Below are 23,880 nucleotides of genomic sequence, written 5' to 3'. Positions count from 1 at the left end.
AGAAAAGAATCGGGTAATAGAAGATTTTTCGATGAATCCCCAAGTTTGACACACGAGCAATCGCAGGAAAAGGGATAAGGCTCGCCGAAATAATATCTTATTCAATAATATTTTTGCATTATACATTATACATTCGCACCTGCAATTCTTGAACAAAAATTAAAACGATAAACGCTATCTCTTATGTCAGAAAAGTCAACCATTACAACTTGTACCGATAAATTCGACTCAGAAAATTTAAGTTTTCAAAAGTAATTTATTCCTTCTGTAAAAATGGAATTTTTCATTGTAAAAATCATCTATATTTTTCAAATAAAACCACTTCCTTGAAATATTTAATTTATGAGTAGCAAGTTTTCTAAAAAAAACTCTCATTAGTGTGCCCATTCATCTTCTACGGCGTCAACTAGATCTTGAAATGGTTTTTCGCGGATATGACGTGCGTGGTAAGACGGTACCTTTGAAAGAAGCCGCGCTTATGGTGGCGCCAACGAGCCCCGCGCGAGTTATGTTGAGTTGCGTAAAAGCTAAAAGAGTTCACAAAAGGCTGACGCTTTTTGCCATCAAAGCATAAATATTATTTTTTGAAGGTGCGAACGTAAAAAAGAGAGATCAGCGATCGGCAGAACTCGAAATCAAATAGCCAAGATGAAGTTTTTGATGCTCCTGGCGAGCCTGGTTCAGGCCTTGCCGATGTCCAATTATCTTATTGCTTCAAAATATACTGATAATAAGTAAGTACTGAAGTAGTGAATGGGAAATTTAAATATCTAATATTCTTGAAAGAAATTCCCTGTGCAAGTATCTTATTGCTTCAAAATAAGATATACGTTTGCATAAAATTTATTCAAATTTTCATTTTTTAAATAAAAATCGACATTTTATTTAAAAAAAAAAATAGGTTTTAAGTCGTCTTTTTATTCTTCCAACATATTCTTATTAATAAAATCTCTTTTAACAAGCCAGATGCTGACTTTTTAAGGTCCCAACATGACAGGTGGAACAAATCCGTTTGAAATTCTAGCCTCGGACGCGTTAACTTCATTTTACGCAAATCAGGCAAAACTAATTCTATGAAATGTGATCTATTTTCTCAGTATGGCGGCTCTTAGGAAAATCAAGTGATGTCTTAGGTTCGGAGAAGACAACGTTATCATGTTTTTGGTAAAATACCATGTTCATGTCAAATCGTAACGCAAGTTTTTGGGTCGCAAATATGTTTTCTGAAGTTATTTTTTTTAATTCTGAAAAGCTTTCTTTATTCGAACGCAGGATTATAAAGAATGTCAATTCGGCGGAAGATGTGATTTCAAAGGAAGTTTGTTGTTCTAGCTCCGAAAAATTCGAAGGAAAAAATTCAAAGATAAAATCTCAAATATTTATTCTAGAGCTCTACAGATGACCCTCCTTCTGCAGCCTGATTTCCTCGGGGGCAACATTCAGCAAGCCAACCAAATGTCAAACATTCTTCCATTCCTGATCGCATCTCAGGATTCCTCCTCCGACGAAAGCGATCTTCACACACTTGCCCTCATCTCAGCTCTTTCGGCCAATCCATCAGCTGCACAGAACCCTTCCTCGCTTTTGCCGCTCGTTTTGATGAATGACGGAAAAACAGACATGAAGAATTTGTACTTTCTGCTAGGCACGGGGTTGACTAGTTATTTAATCGCCAGCTTGCGACGCTCCTTCAGCATAATAAGATGGAGTACTCCCTTAATCAATCGTTATTTTCGTCCGATAACGTATCTTTTTGGATTTAGTCCAACTCAGACGTCTTTAATCGTTTCTGCTGTCATCGAACTCGTTATTTGAAACCAATTTTTGATGGGCGGTCTCTAGAATTTCCTGAGAAATATTCTTTGAAAGAAGACTTGAGCTCAATTTAATTAACCAAAGTACAATTATCGACCCCCTTAAAAGCCACCATGAACAACCAATGTCTTCCACCTCAGCAAATGAGCAACCTTTTCCTCTCATACGTCCTCATGGAAAAAGCTCAAAAGGAAAAGATCGTGGCAATCATTTTTGGAATGAACACTGCTTGCGGAGTCACTGAAGCTCAAATCCGTGCTGATATTGAAGCCAGTCTCGAAGCTGGACAAAATCTTGGTGATATCGATATTGATATGAAATACTGCCCTGCCGCGGGTAACCGAAGACGAAGATCTACTGGAAGTATGATTCAGACGATGACAGTCACGTTCGCTGTTCAAGTTACTCAAGCTCCTGGCCTTGATATTGCTGCTCAAAAGAGCAAAATGGCGAACAACATTGCTACTGGTCCCCTTCAAAGCAGTATCAGAGGATCTGTGAAAGCTTTCAAGACAATTGAAATCGATTCCCCCGAAGCTATCGCATCCGTTACTGTCGCTGTTGCCGATGTTCCCGCAGACTTGACACCATCGGTTTCTCTGACAGCTTATTTTGATCAAGACTGCACATCGACCGGCATTGAAGCGAAGATGGACAATGCTGCTCCAACTTCCTCCTCAGTGGTCGCCAGAGTTTGTAACAGAAACCTTTGTAATGGATTCCCATTGACTCAACAGCAGTGCTCCGTAACTTATGAGACTGACGATGTGACACTTGTTATTGCCGACAATTTCAAAAATGCAATCAGAACAAATCTCAATAATGAGGGATTTGTTTCAGTCTTGTTTATGGCGCCGGCGGTAGGCTTTGAAGAGCCAAATACAGATACTGACGCACTTATGAGCGCTGTTCAAGCCGCGACAACATCAACAACGACCACGACGACTACGACAACTACGACAAGTACTACCAGTACTACCAGTACTACTACAACCACTACTACCAGTACTACCACGACCACTACGACCACGACTACTACAACCAGTACTACCAGTACTACTACAACCACTACGACCAGTACTACTACAACCACTACGACCAGTACTACTACAACCACTACGACCAGTACTACTACAACCACTACGACCACGACTACTACAACCAGTACTACCAGTACTACTTCAACCACTACGACCACGACGACTACGACAACTACGACCAGTACTACTACAACCACTACGACCAGTACTACTACAACCACTACGACCACGACTACTACAACCAGTACTACCAGTACTACTACAACCACTACGACCAGTACTACTACAACCACTACGACCACGACTACTACAACCAGTACTACCAGTACTACTTCAACCACTACGACCACGACGACTACGACAACTACGACCAGTACTACTACAACCACTACGACCAGTACTACCACGACCACTACGACCACCACTACTACAACCAGTACGACCAGTACTACTACAACCACTACGACCACGACTACTACAACCAGTACTACTACAACCACTACGACCAGTACTACTACAACCACTACGACCACGACTACTACGACCAGTACGACAAGTACTACAACCACTACGACCAGTACTACTACAACCAGTACGACTATGACTACTACAACCAGTACGACCAGTACAACTACAACCACTACGACCAGTACTACTACAACCAGTACGTCCATGACTACTACAACCAGTACGACCAGTACTACTACAACCAGTACGACCACGACAACATCAACCAGTACTACCAGTACTACTACAACCACTACGACCAGTACTACTACAACCACTACGACCACGACTACTACAACCAGTACGACCACGACTACTACAACTAATACGACCAGTACAACTACAACCAGTACGACAAGTACTACAACCACTACGACCAGTACAACTACATCCAGTACGACCACGACTTCTACAACCACTACGACTATGACAACTACGACAACTACGACCAGTACTACTACAACCAGTTCGACCACGACTACTACAACCAGTACGACCAGTACTACTACAACGAGTACTCCTACAACCAGTACGACCAGTACTACTACTACCAGTACGACCACGACTACCACAACAAGTACGACAAGTACTACTACAACCAGTACGACCAGTACTACTACAACCACAACGACCATTACTACTACAACCAGTACGACCACGACTACTACAACAAGTACGACCAGTACTACTACAACCAGTACGACCAGTACTACTACAACCACTACAACCACTTCTACTACAACCAGTACGACCACGACTACTACAACAAGTACGACCAGTACTACTACAACCACTACGACCAGTACTACTACAACCACTACGACCAGTACTACTACAACCACTACGACCACGACGACTACGACAACTACGACCACTTCAACAACGACTACGACCTCTACGACAACGACCACTACAACAACGTCCACAACAACTACTACTTCTACAACCACGACTACCACAACCACAACGACTACGACCACTACGACTACGACCACCACGACTACGACCACCACGACTTCGACCACCTCAACAACAACAACGACGACTTCGACAACGACTACTACGACAACGACCACTACGACAACGACAACAACAACTACGACTACTACAACTACCACAACAACAACAACCACTACGACTCCGGGAATCATTTTTACTGTTGAAATCGAGGCAGCTTCTGGTACTAGTTATACCGCAAATAGCGATTACTCACAGCTTATGAGTGATTTCGAATCCTGGCTTGTTAGTCAACTCGCCAATTGGTCAACAGCTAACGGCTTGCCAGGAATTTCACTTGTCAGCGGTAGCTCAACTTTTGTCTCCACTAGAATGGGTGACGGTGTTGCATTTTCCGTCGATCTTGAAGCCGGTAAGATTTCAGATTATTTTCAAACTTCTAAAATTTTCTTAGAAAGCGAGATTTTCTCGATGCTTCTCGGTGAGTTCCTCGTCGACCTAACAACTCCTGGAGACAATCATTCTGAGCTCGTTAATGATAGCGCAGTATTCTCGATTTTCCAGAACGGGGAGCTTATCTACCCAGCTGCCCCTGGCGCATCAAGAAGACGCCGATCAACTGATAATTCCGACAACCTTCTTGGAAACGAAGAAGTCAAAGCTCTTCTTCTCATGCAGATCATGACCAATCAGCAAAGCGTCGGAGTCGATAACATTCTTCCATTTGTTCTTCTTTCCGATGATAGAACTGGCAATGTTCATAAATTCGTGCTCTTTAATGCCATGAGCGGTGGTCTCAGTACACAACATGGTAAGCAAATCATTTTACTTTCGTCACTAAAATATTTTAAGGATTCGACGCCAATTTCCTCATCCTCTACAAACTAATGGAAGATTCTTCGGCCAAATCCTCGGACAAATCGGACATTGCTTTGATTCTCTTCGCAATGCAGTCGCAGAACCCAAGTTCCTCGCTTGACTCGATGTCTCTCATCCCCTTCCTCTTGATGGACGATAATTCAAACAACGAAGAGCTCATCTTGTTCTTAGAAATCTCTCGGCAGCGAAATCGAGCTAACTGCGCCCATAATAGGCAATATGTTCCTCAAATTCAGCAACCCCGATTCGTCCGGCCAGCTCAAAATGCTCCTGTCATAACAATTCCAGTTCAAGAAGTTTCAGAAGACAAATGGAACTCTGAAAGCCTAACCAATTTCCTTCAGCAAAATCCAGCCAACAGACTCTACTAAATGAAGTTTACACCTTGTTCAAGCTCATTACTAACCTCACTTGCTTGCACCCTTTTCTGCCAATCCATCAATTATTTCGCCGTCTATTACTGCTTTGACAATCGACCACAATTATTGAAAAATTCAATAAAGTCTACCCAGAGCCCTATTTATATACACATTATGTTGAACTTTTTATCAGACAGGCAATAGTTAAAAAATTTAAGGAATACAGAAGCTGAGGTAAAATGATGTAAAACAGCATTGCTTATTTTCACGCGGAGATTTTACTTTTCTGAAGTGTGCTTCTTCTTCTACTCCTTCTGATTATGATGATATCATCTTCTTCTTGCGTCGAGCTTACGCCTGAATCTTTTCTCTCGGGCGCTTTTGCCTTGCTCAAAGGGTCAGCTAGGGGTTTGATGTGATCAGAGCTTTTTGAATCATGATCGATGGAAATTCCAGATTCTGAGGATTCAAAAGATTCTGACGAAATTTTTCGTGCTTGGTCCTCTTGTGGCGGCTTAAATTGAAATTTCAGAAATCAAGGAAGAGATTTTCTAAACAAACCTTAAACTTCATTGATGAAAAAATATCTTGGGCAATATTGCTCATCAAATTTTCTTTCTTTTCTTCCTTCTTTTCAATGGCTGGTATTCTGGTGTTATTGTTGCTATTTTGATTCGCACTCAATCGTTTATCATCGTTAATAAGTTGTGTTTTTTCACTGATATTTTCTTTGTGGTTTTCTTTTTCGTCTTCTGTGATGATATCTGCTTTGTGAGGCGGATCCGGGGTTGATTTCAAAGAAGAGATTCCAGCGGGAGGGGTCGTTAAAGATCCACTTATTCGACCAAGTACTAGAATAAAGTTTTCATAAAAAAATAATCGCCTCGACTTACAGCTAATCGCGGTGCCTGCTCGCTTCCATCTCCTCCTTGCTATCAGCGCTTTGAGATTATCAATCAGAGAAACTGACAAACTTCTTTCGAACTTTTGCTCTGGCCCTTCTTCAATCCTTTTTATCGTTTTCAACCAAGGATGTTCCAGCGCTCTGTCAGCGTTCAATCTGTCGTTGGTTCCAAAAACTAAGAGATTGGAAATGAAGTCTTTTGCCTCGTCGGAAACTTTGTCGAATTCTTCCTCGTCAAAATCCCATTCGCAGTTTTGGATGTTGCACTCGGTTTCGTTGTCGTCATCTCCGGCAAATGGGCTCAATCCGGATAGCCTAAATTTTCATTTCATTGCCTAGAAAATTTCATCGAAGTAACAGGTGGCGAGAATAGGAGGACTGTATTGTGGAATCGCGGTTTATCTTGCCTTTGCGATCTTAACAAAGTGGATTCTAACTACCCAGTAGATAGTTATCGAAAACATACGCACAAAAGAGGGCGCTAAAAATTAGGAATAAATACGAATGAATAGATCGATAATTTCGAAAATTAAGAAAATGAAACACAAGTAGAAATTATTATCTTTTTTTCTTCTTGACTATGATAAATTGAGAATAGAGCTTTATAAAATGAAGCAGAAGCACAGTTTTATCATGTATGAGAAAATTTATTAAAGCGAAATCCTGTTTACTTATTATAACCATAAAAAAACTAATATTTATTTACTTTGACTGAACTTTATCAAATATGATTTATGAAATGACTCAAATGATTTTGTATTACTGTATTCAGACGTCTTAGAAAGAATTCTCTTGAAAAACAATAAATACCGAGTATAAAAATAGATATGGCAATTCTTTATTTTTACGAAGAAATTCTAGTTTTACTTACAGATTATAAGCCAGAACTCCAACAGACCACATATCAGTCGTCAACTCGACAGGTTCGAAGCTTAACGTCTCCGGTGCCATGTACTCGCGCGTTCCAAACATCGTCCGAACAGCCTATCAAAATTCAAAAATACTTGGACTGCATAAAATGCTCTAACTCGCGACTTTATTTACCTTCCCTTTGGTGAAAAACTGAGCCCCTCCGAAGTCGATTATTTTTATCGTGTCACAATCGGGACGTGCCATAACGACGTTTTCCGGCTAGAATTAGTCCTTTAAAATACCGAAAAAACTAACAGAAAAGGCGAAAAGCGAGGGATAATCAAACGGGAAAGCGTCTGTTTTCTCAAGAAACGGAGGGCTCACCTTAAGGTCAAGGTGCAGAATGTTCTTGGAATGTAAATACGAAAGCGCCTGGCAAATCTGGCGCAAATACTCCGTCACCGTGGTTTCTTTCAAAAGATGGTCCTGGGCTACTTTATCGAATAGCTCGCCGCCTGTACATCTAAAATCAACAGTAAAAACGGGTAAAAGAGGTTGACCTACAGTTCCATTATCATGAAAATATTTCGTCCACTCTTCCTGGCGGCCGTAAGGCGACACACGTTCTTGTGGTCCAACTGTTGCAGAATTGCGATTTCGCGCTCGGCGTCTTTTCTTTGCTCAGAGCCGGATTAATTAAAGATTATCCAAGAATGATTTTAGAAGCTACTATTTTTAGATTTTTCTTCTCTTCTTTCTTTGAAGATGATTTTGCCCGATTTTTTTTTGGAAAAATGCCTCTTTTTATTCCAAAAAATAGTCTTAATTATTCGTCGAAAAGGTCAAGAAACTAGGAATTCGTTTATCTTAACCGGTTTCCTGTAGTCTGACACATTTAAGCGTCTTGATCGCGAACTCAGTTCCGTCTTTAGAAGCTCTCGTGACCACACCAAATGCGCCACTTAAAAAGGTGTTTAGTTCACACAGCCTCTTTGTGGCTTGTTATTTTCCCTGCTGGAGGAATGCCCTAATTGAAAGAAGGCAGCACTTACCGGCCGAGAACTGGACCGAAGTTGTATTGGCTTTCTACTTCTTCATCGATGATTTCGGGTTTGACTTCTGTTTCTTTGCCTGAAAATTTATTAACAGTTTATATTAATTTATCGGTATGTTGATGACTATTTCATAATCACTTTCTATAAAGAGCCAATTTGAACGGCTCGGGTTGAAGTCCGATTCGAAAAAGTCAAAATACTTTTATGGTGATGATTATAAAAAATTAAGGGGGCGAAATTTAGAAATTGTAAAAAAATGGCCATTTTTGGTGGATTTTCGCTAAAAATGGCCGTTCTTTGACGGTATTTTTGACCGATATTTCTGGTCAAAATTTTTTCTGATTCTCGCCGGCTGATTTTTCGAACCCTTTTCTTGCAACTTGCCAACTGAATATTCTCTTTTCGAATCAGGATTTTCAGCATTTTTGGTCACGAAAATACCGATTCTTAGACTCTTCTCCCTTAAAAATCAGTCCTTGAAATGACACGGGAGAGTGTGGGAAACCGGTTCGCATCATTAAAGGTATTCTTGTGCTTCACTTTATCATCTCCTCTGAGATGACAACTTGATCCACTTCTTAGCTTATCAATTTACTTCCGGCGCTCACTTATCTCGCGGTAGCGTCATTAGAAAGAAGCACGAACCTTCTCTGAAATCAGAATTGAAAAAATTAAGCCTTTTTAAGAATTCACGAGTCACATCTCTAAAACGTTCTTGTCAGAACGTGGACGCAGGTGTAACCGCGCGTAATAACTTTGTTCGAAAAGCGTGTTCCCTGGATTCCCGGCCGCGCGCTCTCAAAATTTATCTAGTGAAGCGAGTATTTTTTTGACCAAATCGGATTTCAACTTGAGGAGAAGAAAAAATAAACGGAAGAATTTCTAGCTCTCAGTCCAAAATAAAAAGGAGGAAAATCTCGATAAGGGCGTCAACGAGCTAGAATCAGAAGCCGCAAAGCGGCTTTTCTTGAAAAGAAAGCCGCGAAGCGGCTCCGCCAAAATTGATTTAAGGGTGCTGCCTTCGATTACCGCACTTTTTCCGGTCATTCGGCCAATCGAAGGTAGTACCCTTAAGCTATTTTAATTCCTGACTCAGGTTTTCTACACAGGTTTTTGAGCCCGATTTGCCTTTAAAAATTAAGTTTCTTAAGGGTGGTCCCATTTTCGGAGCCCAGGAAAAATTCCTGTTGTTGACAATTTTACGTCAAATTTCAAATTGTTGATGGTCAAAATCAGCAAATTCTTGTGTCAATTACGTCCAGAAATGACGTTTTCTGGGAACAGGAAGATTCCCGCGAGGGGCATTTATTGAATCAATAAACTCAACAAATTAAATCATTTTCAATTTACCATTTGTCTTCATTTTCCTGCTTTCTCAAAAATTTCTGATTTTCAGAAAAGGAAGTAGCACAGAAAAATGCGTATAATTTGACATTTGACCTTCTCGCAAAAGCAGATATAACTATGTTCAAAACTAAACATGCTTTATGACATTGACCTTTTCAAAAATTTCGCATCCAAGATGCATTTCCGTCACTCTGAAAAATTCAGATTCCGATTTTCTGTCAAATATTTTGAAATTCTGGGCGATAAGAGTGACAGTGGCGGATCAAATGATTGATAGATAGGCAAGGCAAGAGTAAAGGTCAAAGATTCGCGATTTTTGAAGGAAAAAATTTGTAAAAGAAACCGTTCAACGAATCAAGTGGGCTTCGAGTTCAAAATCCAATAAGATATTTTGAGAAAAGTTATTCAAAAAGAAAAGACCATATATTTGAATTTCATCTAAACAATATATATTTTAGTGAGGACCTTATCTTCGAAAATAATAAGAAAAGCTAACCAAATACTATGCTTGTTCATCCCACCATGACAAAATTGTCTTTAATAATTTAGGACCCCCCCCCGTCAACAATTTTCGAAAAATCAATTTTCGGAATTTCAAAATTTTGGCCCCGGAAATGGATTCTACAGGTCAAAAAACGATTTTGAGTCTTCATTTTTTGGGGGTCTATCTTGACTCTAACATCCTCAAAATCCCGTTTGAAAATTGGACTTTTTGACGAAAAATGACGAAAAAGTCCCAATTTTGCTTAAATTTCAGATTTTTATTGGTCAAAAAGTGCAACAAGCAAGTTTTTATGATAAATTTAACTTCCAGGCACACTCAGAAGCTAAAATATGGCTGTTTTGAAATTTTCGATTTTTTAGGAAAGTTGTTGACGGGGGTCCTTAAGGAGGTCGATATCAAGAAAAAAATTTTCCATTTTTTCGCTTCAAACTTTTTCTACGTATAGTTTCGAGGTCAAGGAGAAAACTTGTAAGCAAAAATTTTTTAATTAGACCACGTGATTTTTCACAAAATCGCCTCTAAAATCTCGAAAATTTGCCCTTTTTATAATAGATCGACCAGTTTTTAGTAATTAAATAAATAATTACTTAGCTTTCGTCCAAAAAACATTAACAGAAACCCCTGGGAACATTTATAGAATGATTTTAATACTGCTGAATATAAATTCAAAATTTTATATTTTCGTTGAAAATTGCGAAAAACAGGAAATCGATTTTTTTCTAAAAAAAATTTTTGAAATTTTGAATTCTGGCCTTCATAGGATCTAGACAAGGGTCTGATCTAACTTCTCAGAAGAAAATAAATTCCGCTCAATATAAGGGTTTCGAGAAAAGTCTGCCAAGAAAATGGTCATTTTTAGCGATTTCCGAGTTTTCAACGCCATTTTTTACGATTTTTTTCTGGAAATTTAGAAATCGGCCTTCCATAGGCACGAGATAAGGGCCTCAACTCTTTATTAAAACAAAAAAATCATCGGTCACTATGTTAGGATTGGGAGAAAAGTCTGCCAGAAAATCCCGATTCTTGATATCTACCTCCTTAACTGATAAGCAAGAAAAAAAACATTATCATTTCTTGATGCCCCAGAATCAAATCTTACACATGTCAACTTTCCACAGCATCTGCGATCTGTTATTATTCTTATCTCTCTTCTTATAATTATTTCCATTTTTTCTCAAAGTCATTTTTGCCCTTCTTGAAAGATTTTTAGAAAAAAAAGAAGAAACTCTCGTTCACGGTTGCGGTTTTTTAATAAGCAGCAAGGCGCCACGAGCAGCAGAGCAAATAGGAAATTTTTCAGATTTGCGATTTTCATTTTGGAGATGCTCAAATACGGATTATTGCAAATTTGAGCAGCTTGAAGCGAGATTCCACGATTTTAGGGCTTCCTGTTTTATCTCGCCTTTTTGATACTGTATCGAGGACGATCTCCAGTATTGGCTCACATTATAATATTTAATAATCACATTTATAATATTTTTGCCGCGTTTATTTATACATATCTTTTTCGCAATATTTTGTCTAAAAATGAGTTGAATGACAAGTCAAAAAATGAAACCAAACTCGGGTAGAGGACATAAAGCCACAATGCCACATTGTGGCTTCTTAACCTTCACAAACATAAGCGGTCACGTGGAAAGTCTTTTAGACTGTATGTTTTGATGAGTGAAGATATTTCTGTTTAAGTTGATAAATCTTGAAAAAATCTCTCGATTTCATTTATTTATTAATATCCTGTATATCACAAAGCTTTAGGGTATAGTCGTCGATTTGGCAAAAAGTAAGAGACCCCACCAAAATCGATGATTGTACCCTTAAAGATGATAAAAGCATGGGAAAGGTTAGTTTTATGGTAATTAATTAAGGGCGGAAGTAATTAGTGCCCTATTCAAAAAAGCTTTTCTTCTCGTAAATCGTTTCAGAATACAAATAAAATAATCAATTTGGCCACTAAAAGAAGTGATTCGGCAGCCTTGACCTTGTCGAAAAAGTGGATGTTAAAAGAGAGAGAGAGCGCTATAAAATGAAAATTACCATTTATGATCAGAACAAAGCTGTGAAATGCCATATCGTTAATCCACTATCTCTTGTCTTCCTGTTTAATTCTTTCAGTTAAAATGCGCGAAAATGGTTCTCAGAGTCCCTTTTTGAAGCTGTTCTGTTTCAAGAATGGCTTGACATTTTTATGACACCAAAATTTGAGGATTATCGGAGACGCGTTTTGAAATCCGGACGTAATCGACGCTAATGAGTTTTTGAAACTCCCGTGGCCGGATAAGTGCGATAACGTTTGATCTTGTCTACAGTACAAATATTCCAGACATACAAAATTTTCGACATGAATAGTGAAATATTGGTAAATAAATTTTTATGATAAAACATGTTTTTGACGAAAAATTAAGGAACCGACAAAAAATTTCGACAAATTTTGCGTGAAAATTTTCAACCAATCAGAAGCCTGGAGTCGGCTTAACTGCCAATCAGCAGCCGAGTTTCCGCCCACACAAAATTTGTCGAAATTTTTTGTTAGTTCTTGACGGCACCCCCTTAATTCCCAAAGAATTTTGCGTGGGCGGCTTCTTGGCTCCTGATTGGCCCGTGAGCCGAATTCTAATTGGTTGAAAATTTCCACGCAAAATTTGTCGAATTTTTTTGTCGGTTCCAGGCACCATCCCGGATTAAGGGTGTCAAAATCTTTTGGCTTATTTCTCTATTTACCTTTCTGATCCATTCCAAAAACACCCCGTTTTCAGAAAGCGATTTCTCTGGCCCGTCTTCCTCTTCTTTCTTAGTTTTGAAAAATAAAGTGCGACTATTTCATATCAAAAGAAAAATGAGTTTGTATAAAACGCTCGGCTGCGTTACGTGTAAAAATGAAGCATCTGCTCCACAAAAAGAAGTCAGCGCCTTTACAAGATTAATTTATGGGCTTTACGGTTTGACATTTGTACTTATCCCCAGAGTTTAAAAGCCAGCGAGCCAATTTCAAGTGTGCCACAATTTTAAGTGACACATCAAAGACAAAGTAACGAGACAAAGTTTAATTTGGCGAAATTTTGTGATTTTCGAAAAATTCCAAATTTATCATTCATGACTTCAAAATTACCATACATTTATTATATCATAATAAGGGGCACATGGAAAGTCTCCGAATTTCTCAAAATGTCTCCAAATGTCTCCCTATGTCACCAAAAAGAAGCAAAAACAGCTTCGAAAACAGGTTTCCGAGACATTTGTAGACATTTGGAGACATTCGAAGACATTCGGAGACATTCGTAGACATTCGTAGACATTCGGAGACATTCGGAGACTTTCCTAGTGTCGCCCCATAATAAAAATGGTCGGAAAACTCATGTTTTCATCAATTTCATGAAAAATATTTGCGCCCATGTCAGAATCTTCCGCTATTTCCCACTTCTGGCGGCTTGAGAACTGCGCGGAAATCTTACGACTTCCAATTTATCTTCCTCTTATCGCCAGACAAACGGAATCATGGAAAAACTCAATACTGTACTTACTCCGACCAAGGCCGTATCTTCGCGAATAAGCCATCTCTTTTTCTTTTTTCTTCTTTTTTATATCTCTTTTGAACAAAAATGCTTTCTAAAAAAGGTTTTCTTTTTCGGTTTCGTCTTTTCGTGACAGCTCAGAAATACGCGCAGATATCGCGATCGCGGGATCGTGAGCGCCCTCATTGAATCGAAAAAAGGGATGGAAGAAATATATCATTTAGCTGGTCAAAATATCATTCAGATGCCTTTTTGAAGCTTAAACATTGAAAATAAAATTTTTCGGCGAAAAAATTGAAAAAAATAAATAATTTTAAAATTTTTATAAAATAATTGAAAAAAAATAGTTTACATTATAAATATGAATTTTTGCGAAAAAATCATGATTTCTAGAAAAATAGAGTCCAAAAGCTATCTACGAGCGAATAATCTTGTCATGTTATCAGTAAACTCGCTAAGTTACGTACCATAAACAATATGCCGACCGCAATATGGAGATCCCGGAGGCGTGCCTGTCTTCTGCGCATATTTCTCAGCTTGTTCCTCTTCCCACAAGGAAAATTCCTCTAGAAATAATTCAACATTCCAAGGATCACGCAATTACTGAATCCACTGTTAACAAAATTGAATCAACAACCTATTAGTTTTTTCTTCTTCCAGTGATTTTCCAATCTCTGTTTCAATGTCAACGGGGTCATTCTCGAGATTCTCGACTTTTATAAAAGGAAGGAAGGAAGAAAGTAAGGCCTCCCGTGCACAGGGGCTTTTGGGGTGTCAACAGGCTAAGTATCATAAGCGATAGGGATAAATCAATAGTCGAACTTTCAGCAGGAGGTTTTAGAGGATGTGGTTTCTTCGCTTTTACTCACACTTTTGAGCAGATTATTGACTTTTCGATCATATTTTTTGATTTTTCTTTGATGAATTAATGCATAAATATTTTCAAGTACGTTTATTATTTTCTATCCAATCAGGATCATAGAAAAATAAGTAGAAAAAGGTCCTTTTGTTGTGATTTTTACAAGAAAAGTGCGAGAAGGAAAGAGGTAAAACTGATCAAAACAGAAGTTGCGGCTCCTCGAGGAATGTACACCTCGTTGTCATCACTAGAAGAAAAATGTTAAATAAACCGTTAAATGAAAGAAGAAAATACCTGACGCCACCGACTTGTGTCTGTGCGCAGAATTCCGAGTCGCAGGGAGCTTCTTGGTCGGCTCCGTCAACGGGGCATTCTCGCGATCCGAGTGGGCCATTTACGCAGCTTCGAGTTCGGGAGTGCGCGAAAATGTTTTGCGAAATCTCGCGACAGGCCGTCCATGCGCTCCAGGAGCCCCAAGATGCTAGAAATATCATTGTCAGATTCTGAATCAATCTTTGTTGTCTGCAACTTACGGCAGGGGACATCCTGGTTGCAGAATTGAGATTGATAGGCGGACTCGTCGCATCCATCTTCTCCAATCATACCGTGCTCGCAGGTTCGTTCCCGTGTTGTCACTCCCATTCTCGAGTCGCATTCCTCACTGCAGGCAGTCCACTGGCTCCACATCGTCAGCATTGCTAGGATTATCGGTGATATCCACCTATCAAAGAATTACTCACGGCATGGGCTATTTCTGCAAGCTTGGTTTTGAATCAAAGGTTCGGTGCAATCAGCAGTGACATTTGCGGGCTTCTCACAAGTTCGGACTCGCGATCGATCACCTCCCATTCCGCAAGTGACAGAGCAATCGGACCAGGCTTCCCACTCAGATACTCGTGCTAAATAGCCATTAGTACTTCCTCCCTCTTCAAGTTCTTACGGCAAGGCAAGCCAGAGCAAGGTCGATCCTCGTGAATCATGCCAGAGCATTCTGGGTCGACTCCCAATTGTCCAAAGACGCAAACTCGTTGTCTTCGCTCGACGCCATTTCCGCAAGTAACTGAGCATGAGCTCCATTCAGTCCACACCAGTTCGTTGGTGTTCGCCACTTTTGAAGATAAGCTGAAAAAATGGATCATCAAGGGTTCACTCTTGATCTTTCTAGAGTCCATTGCAGATTATTTTTTATGATCAAGTCGGTTAACGATGCATAGAGAGACGGAAGCCGGTAAATTCCTCGTTTTAAGAGTTCATCAATTTTTGAAGCTTTTACCTTCTTAAGCAATAAACAAGCCTATTTAGCAATTACCCCCTCGTTAACATTTTCTTCTCTCCGGAAATAAAAACTTACGACAAACAGGTTTCACTTGGCAATCCATGATATCAATGTAACCCTGGTCGTTAGCGTCATGAAGATTGTTATCGACTCGAGCAGTCCAAAGAGCGAGCTGAGCGCCAGTCTTGTAGTAATTGGTGCAAGTGTCGCCGCCGAAATCGCACTGGGGAATGTCAAAGTCTCCATGGCACGGGCACGCATCTTGATTTACATTCGGTTTAAAAATTTGGATTTTCGTTACCTGATCCAATAGCAGCGCCGCAGCAATCTCGAGTTCTTGATTTGGTTCCCTGTCCACAGGACATGCTGCACTCGGACCAGTGTCCCCACTCAGCCCAAGCCGGGCATTTCGGAAGTTCACACTCTTCGACATGATTGCAGTTGTCGCAGACAGTCGGGTCTCCACAGACTGTATTGCGCTGTCGAGTTTGTTTTCCTGGCTGTCCGTTTGCAGTGCATGATTCACCAGCATCCGTCAAGCACGCACCCCAAGCACTCCACTGATCGTACTGGCAACAGTCTCCAAGCTGGCAGGCGATAGTTTCCGATCGATCAGGTTCTGGGCATCCAGCACTGCCAACATCTCCAAAGAGGCAACCTCGTTCGCGAGTTCTCAAAGCGCCGGCATCAGCGGGATCTGCAGTGCATTGCGCACCAGGAGCAGCGGCTGCGTCGAAAAGGACTGATTGGCAGGTAGCGGAGCAGGCAGAATATGGACCCCATGCAGCCCAGTAAGGACAAGGATTAGGAGTTGATGCGCAGGCTCGTTGCTCGGTCTCTAGTGGGAGGAATTGGGTGCCATCAAGACTTGGGCAGTTTGAAAAATCAGTAGCAACTTCGGTCCCGTTGCATCCGCAAGTACGCTGACGAGATTGGAATCTTGGGAAATCCGTTGCATTGAGAGCGCCGTTTTGAGAATCGAAGCAGGAATCGTCACAAACTCCCCATTCTCCCCATGGTTGCCATCCCTCGCAGCAGCTGCCATCGCAAACCTTGGTCTGTTTGGCAATGTAAGGGATTCCGGCGAATGAGTTTTCGACAGTTTCTCCTGTGGCCAAAGTGCAGTCGTGTTGGAAGTGAGCAAATGTGGTTGAAAACGCGGGGACGGTCAAATCACCAAAGCGGAATCGCCCATCTGCTTCCTGGCATTTGCAGTGTCGCGTCAACTCGAGCGTTTTATCGCCACAGTCTGGGCATGCGCCAAAGCCAAAATCAGCGCTGTTTTCAGCGGTCAACGGTGTCCAGTCAGAATTGCCACAGGTCTCGGCTGTACAGATTTGCCAAACGGGACAGCAGAAGGTATTACAGGGCTGTGATTCTGTTGCGCTTCCGGGGCAACCACATCCTGCGTTGCCGGCGAGATCGTTGGCAACGACGCCACCTGAGACGCATGATCTGGTTCGTTGGGTAACCCCTCCAGCGCAGGATTGAGAGCATCGACCCCAAGCGCTCCAGTTGCTCCATTGGGCAGCGACGTTTTGGCAGGTCATCTCTTGGTAACCGTACTCGACGTCGTTTCGGATGTCGGCGTAGTTCATCAAAAAGTTGAGACTAAGGAAGAATTAGAATTTTGGAAGCTCACCGATGTTGATTGTTAGTTTTGATCAGCGAGGGTTATGAATAGCACCTCATTTATGGGATCCCCTCCCGATTTGAAAAATATCCTCGAGAGCTTTCGTGTGATATATTATTAGGGTGAACGCACAAAAAAATCAACTTTTTTCTGCAAGCTCGGTAGAATTGAAACTTGGCATGATAAAAGATCATGCAAAACTTCTTAATTAAATTTTTTTCAAGGAATTTTCTCCATGTTTTCAACCTTTTTGGCTCTCAAAAGATAAAATTGACTAGCGAAGCCAGAAAAAAGGGTTTATAAGTTAAAATCAATTTAGGCTTATTCCTTGGACCTCTTTACATCTAAAAAATTAGTAACGAAGAAAAAACTCTAACGGGATCACTAGAAATTTACATTTTTAATTCAAAATTTGTTTGTTTTTATCAATGTGAAAGTCCTCCGGAGGACTTTTAACTGGTGGAAGACAAATCCATTAAGCTCTTTGAAAACTTTTATTGACGTTTATAATAAATTGATATAAAATTTAATCACGTGGTCCTTTGGAGGATCTTGGAGGACCTCGGAAGCTGGAAGAAATTTCCTGCTGGAAGCCCCGTTCCTTGATTTTTGAATTTAAGGGCTTGACGGCCCTTCGGGCCGTCTCAGCCCCGTTCCTTGATTTTTGAATTTAAGGGGCTTGACGGCCCTTCGGGCCGTCTCAGCCCCGTTCCTTGATTTTTGAATTTAAGGGGCTTGACGGCCCTTCGGGCCGTCTCAGCCCCGTTCCTTGATTTTTGAATTTAAGGGCTTGACGGCCCTTCGGGCCGTCTCAGCCCCGTTCCTTGATTTTTGAATTTAAGGGGCTTGACGGCCCTTCGGGCCGTCTCAGCCCCGTTCCTTGATTTTTGAATTTAAGGGGCTTGACGGCCCTTCGGGCCGTCTCAGCCCCGTTCCTTGATTTTTGAATTTAAGGGCTTGACGGCCCTTCGGGCCGTCTCAGCCCCGTTCCTTGATTTTTGAATTTAAGGGCTTGACGGCCCTTCGGGCCGTCTCAGCCCCGTTCCTTGATTTTGAATTTAAGGGCTTGACGGCCCTTCGGGCCGTCTCAGCCCCGTTCCTTGATTTTGAATTTAAGGGCTTGACGGCCCTTCGGGCCGTCTCAGCCCCGTTCCTTGATTTTTGAATTTAAGGGGCTTGACGGCCCTTCGGGCCGTCTCAGCCCCGTTCCTTGATTTTTGAATTTAAGGGGCTTGACGGCCCTTCGGGCCGTCTCAGCCCCGTTCCTTGATTTTTGAATTTAAGGGGCTTGACGGCCCTTCGGGCCGTCTCAGCCCCGTTCCTTGATTTTTGAATTTAAGGGGCTTGACGGCCCTTCGGGCCGTCTCAGCCCCGTTCCTTGATTTTTGAATTTAAGGGGCTTGACGGCCCTTCGGGCCGTCTCAGCCCCGTTCCTTGATTTTGAATTTAAGGGCTTGACGGCCCTTCGGGCCGTCTCAGCCCCGTTCCTTGATTTTTGAATTTAAGGGGCTTGACGGCCCTTCGGGCCGTCTCAGCCCCGTTCCTTGATTTTTGAATTTAAGGGCTTGACGGCCCTTCGGGCCGTCTCAGCCCCGTTCCTTGATTTTGAATTTAAGGGGCTTGACGGCCCTTCGGGCCGTCTCAGCCCCGTTCCTTGATTTTTGAATTTAAGGGGCTTGACGGCCCTTCGGGCCGTCTCAGCCCCGTTCCTTGATTTTTGAATTTAAGGGGCTTGACGGCCCTTCGGGCCGTCTCAGCCCCGTTCCTTGATTTTTGAATTTAAGGGCTTGACGGCCCTTCGGGCCGTCTCAGCCCCGTTCCTTGATTTTTGAATTTAAGGGGCTTGACGGCCCTTCGGGCCGTCTCAGCCCCGTTCCTTGATTTTTGAATTTAAGGGCTTGACGGCCCTTCGGGCCGTCTCAGCCCCGTTCCTTGATTTTTGAATTTAAGGGGCTTGACGGCCCTTCGGGCCGTCTCAGCCCCGTTCCTTGATTTTTGAATTTAAGGGCTTGACGGCCCTTCGGGCCGTCTCAGCCCCGTTCCTTGATTTTTGAATTTAAGGGGCTTGACGGCCCTTCGGGCCGTCTCAGCCCCGTTCCTTGATTTTTGAATTTAAGGGGCTTGACGGCCCTTCGGGCCGTCTCAGCCCCGTTCCTTGATTTTTGAATTTAAGGGGCTTGACGGCCCTTCGGGCCGTCTCAGCCCCGTTCCTTGATTTTTGAATTTAAGGGGCTTGACGGCCCTTCGGGCCGTCTCAGCCCCGTTCCTTGATTTTTGAATTTAAGGGCTTGACGGCCCTTCGGGCCGTCTCAGCCCCGTTCCTTGATTTTGAATTTAAGGGCTTGACGGCCCTTCGGGCCGTCTCAGCCCCGTTCCTTGATTTTTGAATTTAAGGGCTTGACGGCCCTTCGGGCCGTCTCAGCCCCGTTCCTTGATTTTTGAATTTAAGGGGCTTGACGGCCCTTCGGGCCGTCTCAGCCCCGTTCCTTGATTTTTGAATTTAAGGGCTTGACGGCCCTTCGGGCCGTCTCAGCCCCGTTCCTTGATTTTTGAATTTAAGGGGCTTGACGGCCCTTCGGGCCGTCTCAGCCCCGTTCCTTGATTTTTGAATTTAAGGGGCTTGACGGCCCTTCGGGCCGTCTCAGCCCCGTTCCTTGATTTTTGAATTTAAGGGGCTTGACGGCCCTTCGGGCCGTCTCAGCCCCGTTCCTTGATTTTTGAATTTAAGGGGCTTGACGGCCCTTCGGGCCGTCTCAGCCCCGTTCCTTGATTTTTGAATTTAAGGGGCTTGACAAAGGCCGGGAAACCTGAGTTGATCAGTCTCAGTTCCGTCCCCAACCCCTCCCACCTCCATCCGATATAAAAATATATATTATTCATGTTCAAAGTCTTGTTATGGTTTTTATCGATAGTTTTTAAAATAATTTCAATTTGGTCAATGCACATTAGATTCTATGAATGAGAATGATTGATCCACAAGATCTCTCATTCTTCCAGCAAAAAGTCCTCCGGAGGACCTCATTCCTAGTAAAAACAAAAAAAAATTGTTTTAAAATGATGATTGCGGGCCAACCGGGACTCCGTTACTAAATTTTTTTGCTGGAAAATGATCAGCTCGACACGGCGCGTCGACTAAGCCAACTCACGACTCTTGAGCTTACTTCGCTCGGAAAATAGATTTTTCGGACTTTTCGGCGGCCTCTAGAATCGCCCGGGGCTTTATAAAATAATTTTTTTGACCAGAAATGTTTTTTTGAGTGTATAAAGAACATCTCCTCCAAAAATCAGCCCTTTACTCCCACTAGAACTGAATGTGATTTTTTCTGCGTTAACCCTATATATTATATATCATATATATATCATATATATTTGGAATCTCCGTTATCTGGCGATCATTTTCATATATTATGTCAAACGGAGTCCGTCACGTGGTAAGCCGTGACAGAGCTTTGAAAATGGCTTATTTTAACAAAAAATTTTACTTAAAAAAAATTCGCGATTTTTCGACTTTTCAAAGTCGACATAATCAGATGAATAAGGGCTCATTAGAAAGCTTAGAGAAAACTGAATTAGAAAAAAAAAGATTAAATAAAATATCTAACCACTAAAAGGCGCTAGAGAGCAAAGAAAGTCAAAAAATGGCAAAAATCAGTTAAAAAACATCTTGTTAAGGGAAATTCTACAATCCTCGACGGAATCACTTGCCTGTACTAGAGATCAGATATCAAGGAAGAAAGTTGTTATTGATTTAGAGCTCTATCTAAGAGCAGAAAAAACTAGTTCGATTTTGAAAATGGCCCAAAAAGGGGTTTTTCGCGAGTATCAATGTTTTCAGCACGTCTTTTCAAGGTGTTTCCCCTTATGAAAATTAATTTCTGTACTAGAGTTTGTTCATTAAGAAACGGGCTTGAAAATGAGCCCTCATACTCGTAAAAAGCTCAGCCCTAAAAAAAGTAGTTCGAAGTCAAAGTTGACGAAATCGGGGGATCCCTTATAGAAGGTTAATAATTTTATGATTATTTCAAAGTGATTTTTGATAATAACACTTAAATTATTGATTTGACATAACAAAAGCTTGAAAAAGATTTTCAAGATCCACAGGGGATTAAAAAAGAGGCTGGCTTTTGACGATCGTTTTCTACGTACTGTTCTCCAGGAGTAAAACTAAAAGTTTCATTTGTTGCCGAAAAACTTTTGGTAAAAAAACAAAGCCGGCTAATTTGAAAAAGCGGCTAAAAGCAGAGCGATTAAATAAATTGAAGCTTATTTTTACGAACATTCTTCCGGATCGACTAAAATATGGTTAATGAAACTGCTTTGAAATCTGTTTGAAGAAGTGATGAAGTGAATTTTACGCTTTCCGAACTTGTTGAAGTCTCATTGAACTCAAGCCGGCTTGGTTTTAAGACTTACACACGGCCATTCGTATTCGAGCTATATCTGCTGTTGTCAAAGCACTGGTTGATGTAGCCAGATTGAGTTGAGAAGCCATCACTTGCGCGGTTGACATCATAACTGTAGTCATAATACCCATTCACTCCAAAAGGAGTGATTCTATAAGTGGCATCGAGATTGTTGTCTCGGTTCGCGTCGCCTTTTGAACCCATCGGGAATTAGTGTTGCCGAAGAAAACTTGCTGGTACCAGTTCTTCCTTGCTTGGGCGCCGTAGTATTCCTGTGTCCAGACGTTTGTATTGACCGTATTTATACATTGATTCGGGAACTGAGTGCCTCCGTTTTGCGGGTTATTCGCAATGCTCCTTCCAACAGAATCGCAAGTGATTCCGTCGTCTCTGTCCCAATCCTTGCAAAGTTGAACTCGTGATCGGGTGGTCTGGCCGGCGTTACATCCGCAAAGGGGAGGTTTTCAGTGTTATCCTCTCCAGTTCCGAGGCAGTGGCAATTCCAGGAAGACCACGGAAGTGGCTTTGGACACTTGTGAACATTGATGCACAGAGCGAACTCGAAAACGATTCGCTTGTACGGAGCTGGAATGTAGGGACGGAAGAGTTCGGGGTCGGTAGAAATGGCAGCTTCAAGCTCTTCGACGGTGTTGTAAACAGGCATGCCGGCAGGAGGAGCGGCCATGTACTCCTCCAATCGAGGATCGCAAGCGAGTCGAATCGAAGGACTGGATTGTTCGAGGGGGATTCCTGCTTTCCATTGGTCAGGAGGCCATCGAAATTCAATGTCTGTGCGGGGTCGCCCTTTGGTGGCTGGACTTGTGATGCACTAGAAATGATCTTATAAAAATGTTACTAAAGAGAAGAAGCTTACTTCTGGGCGGGATCCCACTCATGATCTTCACTATCGATCAGTCGGCATTCTCTGTATCTTACGCTGTTCGCCAGATAGTTGTCCGGAAAAGAGCAGAAGTCTTCAAGGGAGAGGTTGTCGCAGCCAGCCCACTCGGACCAAGCCGTCCATTGATCACCGGTAGGAGTTAAGGAGGGATACGGGTATGTCTTTTTAGGTTGTCATTCTTTGAAGACTTTTCAAGGGTCTCCTCACCCTTAAAATCCACTTGTTCAATCCTATGAAGAGATAACTTAGACAGCTTCTGAAAACCTTTCCTGAGCCCTGGCGACTGCGGCAAGCGCCGAAAAAGTCGCGATCGACTTTATCATTGAAGCGGCGAGTCGTTGAAGTCTCTGTGCAGCAATGAAGCTCGATGATCATGAGCCGGTGGATGCACACGCCAAAGTCGTAAACCCATGCCGACTCCTCAACGACATAATTACAGGCGGCGACACTAGGGGAGCAGGAATTTATTAAAAATAGACAATTAGTTTGCTTTCTACTCATGCACTTTCGCGACGAGGATTATGTCTCCGGTCAACCATAACTACGGTGAATCGGCCTTACGCCAAATCGGCAATGACGTTTTGGACAAATTTATAATGCAGATTCTCGTAATAGAGCATTTTCCGACATAAGACTTGGACTTCGGAAGATCCAATACTACCCGTATTAGATGAGTTTAGAATGTTCATTTTATGATCTCATAATTAGATTCGAATTAAGGATTCGGTGTAAGAGATATGGTATAAATGAACACCTCGACACTGATGTTCCATCGTTTCAAAACGCGAGTATATTTGTATTGGGAACATTCTCCAACTTTTTCGGGCCGTCTACCTCTGTTATGACATAGGCCTTGTTATATGTTTCCCCGATGGAAACTTTCGATTGTCTTCATTTCATAAGTCTATTTTTAAGAACAGCGAAAAAAGGAAAAAAGAGAAATATAGACTTCTGAATCGCAACGCAGAGGTTCAAGTAAGTCTGCAATTAACAATAAGATAATAACAAATATGATATCAATGGCAGGAGCGGAACAGCTTTGCTGATTATTGAGTGCTGTTTATAGTATCAAATATAAA

General features: G+C 41.7%; 4 protein-coding genes and 1 long non-coding RNA gene across 5 annotated transcripts; 1 reads left to right on the top strand and 4 right to left on the bottom strand.

Annotated features, from left to right (window-relative positions):
- Window positions 1–547: 547 nt before the first annotated feature.
- LOC145706106 (uncharacterized) lies at window positions 548–5,705 on the top strand. Its single transcript, XM_081783625.1, has 5 exons — window positions 548–734; window positions 1,389–1,645; window positions 1,924–4,731; window positions 4,774–5,130; window positions 5,172–5,705. The coding sequence occupies exons 1-5, from the start codon at window positions 649–651 to the stop codon at window positions 5,567–5,569; spliced, it is 3,906 nt and encodes a 1,301-aa protein (XP_081639751.1). The 5' UTR covers window positions 548–648; the 3' UTR covers window positions 5,570–5,705.
- A 6-nt stretch (window positions 5,706–5,711) lies between these two features.
- On the bottom strand, window positions 5,712–7,989 carry LOC145706107 (myosin light chain kinase, smooth muscle-like). The gene is made up of 7 exons (XM_081783626.1): window positions 7,878–7,989; window positions 7,698–7,836; window positions 7,506–7,592; window positions 7,333–7,445; window positions 6,451–6,776; window positions 6,119–6,408; window positions 5,712–6,071 (listed from the first exon to the last, which is right to left on the bottom strand). Exons 1-7 carry the CDS (start codon window positions 7,889–7,891, stop codon window positions 5,823–5,825), a joined length of 1,218 nt encoding a protein of 405 aa, XP_081639752.1. The 5' UTR covers window positions 7,892–7,989; the 3' UTR covers window positions 5,712–5,822.
- Window positions 7,990–8,180: 191 nt separating this feature from the next.
- LOC145701351 (uncharacterized) lies at window positions 8,181–13,068 on the bottom strand. The gene is made up of 3 exons (XR_014134266.1): window positions 12,939–13,068; window positions 8,366–8,444; window positions 8,181–8,274 (listed from the first exon to the last, which is right to left on the bottom strand). It is a non-coding gene; the product is annotated as an uncharacterized LOC145701351 (long non-coding RNA).
- Window positions 13,069–14,685: 1,617 nt separating this feature from the next.
- On the bottom strand, window positions 14,686–15,760 carry LOC145701350 (properdin-like). Its single transcript, XM_081778570.1, has 5 exons — window positions 15,529–15,760; window positions 15,329–15,487; window positions 15,122–15,286; window positions 14,883–15,069; window positions 14,686–14,835 (listed from the first exon to the last, which is right to left on the bottom strand). Exons 1-5 carry the CDS (start codon window positions 15,758–15,760, stop codon window positions 14,748–14,750), a joined length of 831 nt encoding a protein of 276 aa, XP_081634696.1. The 3' UTR covers window positions 14,686–14,747.
- A 105-nt stretch (window positions 15,761–15,865) lies between these two features.
- LOC145701349 (properdin-like) lies at window positions 15,866–22,958 on the bottom strand. The gene is made up of 5 exons (XM_081778569.1): window positions 22,775–22,958; window positions 21,911–22,729; window positions 16,166–17,475; window positions 15,940–16,125; window positions 15,866–15,882 (listed from the first exon to the last, which is right to left on the bottom strand). Exons 2-5 carry the CDS (start codon window positions 22,102–22,104, stop codon window positions 15,866–15,868), a joined length of 1,707 nt encoding a protein of 568 aa, XP_081634695.1. The 5' UTR covers window positions 22,105–22,729; window positions 22,775–22,958.
- Between the last annotated feature and the right edge of the window lie 922 nt (window positions 22,959–23,880).

Source organism: Oikopleura dioica, chromosome PAR (assembly GCF_907165135.1).
Source record: "Oikopleura dioica chromosome PAR, OKI2018_I68_1.0, whole genome shotgun sequence".
NCBI lineage: Eukaryota > Metazoa > Chordata > Appendicularia > Copelata > Oikopleuridae > Oikopleura > Oikopleura dioica.
This window is presented reverse-complemented; position numbering and strand designations above follow the sequence as displayed.